This window comes from Elephantulus edwardii, unplaced genomic scaffold (assembly GCF_000299155.1).
Source record: "Elephantulus edwardii isolate Elephantulus edwardi_28Jun2011 unplaced genomic scaffold, EleEdw1.0 scaffold00287, whole genome shotgun sequence".
Taxonomy (NCBI): Eukaryota; Metazoa; Chordata; class Mammalia; order Macroscelidea; family Macroscelididae; genus Elephantulus; species Elephantulus edwardii.
Genome location: NW_006400037.1, coordinates 1832081 through 1833472, shown reverse-complemented (window position 1 = coordinate 1833472; position 1392 = coordinate 1832081). Strand labels below are relative to the sequence as shown.

Sequence of the window (1392 nt, the reverse complement as noted above, 5' to 3'; positions counted from 1 at the left end):
CGCTCCAGTGCAATCTTCAGAGTTTCTTCTGACATCCATTTTGGTCTTTTCTTCCTCTTCTGTCTTTGTAATGACCGTTTACACTCTTCCTAAATGATATCTTTGACATCCTCCCACAACTCATCTGGTCTTCGCTCATAGTCCCTGAAAAGCTGCTAGAGGGTCAGCTATGAGTCATTTCTCACTTGATGACAATGAATTTGAGAGGGTTTTAAAAAAATATCCTAGATACATGCTCATTTTCAGAGGATTAGTTGTATATTACTGAAATGCACAAGGTATTTTCATGATAAGAATTTAGCACTCTAGAATACGTACTTCTTAGTATAACTATAAAAACTGCTTTGCTCTTTTAAAAGCTTTCACCCTAGTGTTTTATGTTGCTCAAATATAATACAGTACAATTGTCCTAGGACTAGATAATTAATGAGAGCTATAATATGAATGGGCAGTAGTAATAGCCTTGGGAAATACTCCAAAATCTGTTCTGGTGCCTCATTTCTTTATTGTGCCTTTTTATTAACTATAATAGTGAAAATATGCTTTAATCTTATCTTTGTACACTGATAGATAGAGTTAGTGGTAGTTTCAATTTAGTTTTGAAGCAGAAGTGGCATCCACTTCCTAAACAACATGTGTCTGGAAACGGAATTTTGATAAATGGTGATGGTTGTGGAAGGGCTTCAGGACTTTTGTTCATAGGGTCGCTATGAGTTGTGCTCATCCCGATGGCGATCAGTAACAACAGTTTAATTTGTATCCTAATAAGGATGTAGTTTCTGCTTTATATAACAACTTCTTATTAAATCAATTTATTTCACACAGGAAATGATGGATGTCAAGCAATTCATTGATAAGCTGCTCCCTCCAGTGGATTGATGCCACTCAGAGGCCTTGTGTGGATGTGCACCAGCATCATTGCCGTAGAGTAGACACCTGTTCATGTACCCAATTTGGAACCTTCTCATGTTTGCAGTGTTAAAATGTTTTGCAAGTACATACTAGTGACACAGGCTAAGGAATTTTTCCTCATGGGAAATTGATCATTATTTCCGTTTCTAGACATGTATTTGTATAATACGGTCCAGAATACACTAGTATTAAAATAGTTGAAGCAGCTAGCTTCTTTTCTCCTAAATGTAATTCAGCAAAATAATAAAATACTGTAGCCAGATTTTTAAAATTATATTATTTGGAATTTACTGGTATACTTAACTGAAATTTCATTCATGTGTGAATGAGCAGATATAAATGATTTGTGCATGCTGTGACTTAGACTGGATGTATTTCAGAATTGCTTAGTCACCATGCAGTGTGTGTATTTTTATGTATGTATACATAATGATTGTAATACAAGAAAAGAATGAGGTGGTATTACATTATTTCTAATAA

At 34.8% G+C, this 1392-nt stretch overlaps 1 protein-coding gene across 5 annotated transcripts in view; it reads left to right on the top strand.

The window, feature by feature from the left end:
* The window catches only part of LYPLA1 (lysophospholipase I), a 61821-nt gene extending 60675 nt beyond the window's left edge, over window positions 1-1146 (top strand). For 3 of the 5 annotated variants that reach the window (XM_006900530.1, XM_006900529.1, XM_006900532.1), the window contains one exon: window positions 826-879. In XM_006900530.1, coding sequence (XP_006900592.1) covers window positions 826-879 — 54 coding nt within the window. Of the gene's footprint in view, window positions 1-825 lie in introns of all 5 variants that reach the window. The other 2 variants (XM_006900528.1, XM_006900531.1) reach the window with 2 other exon arrangements.
* Window positions 1147-1392: the final 246 nt, after the last annotated feature.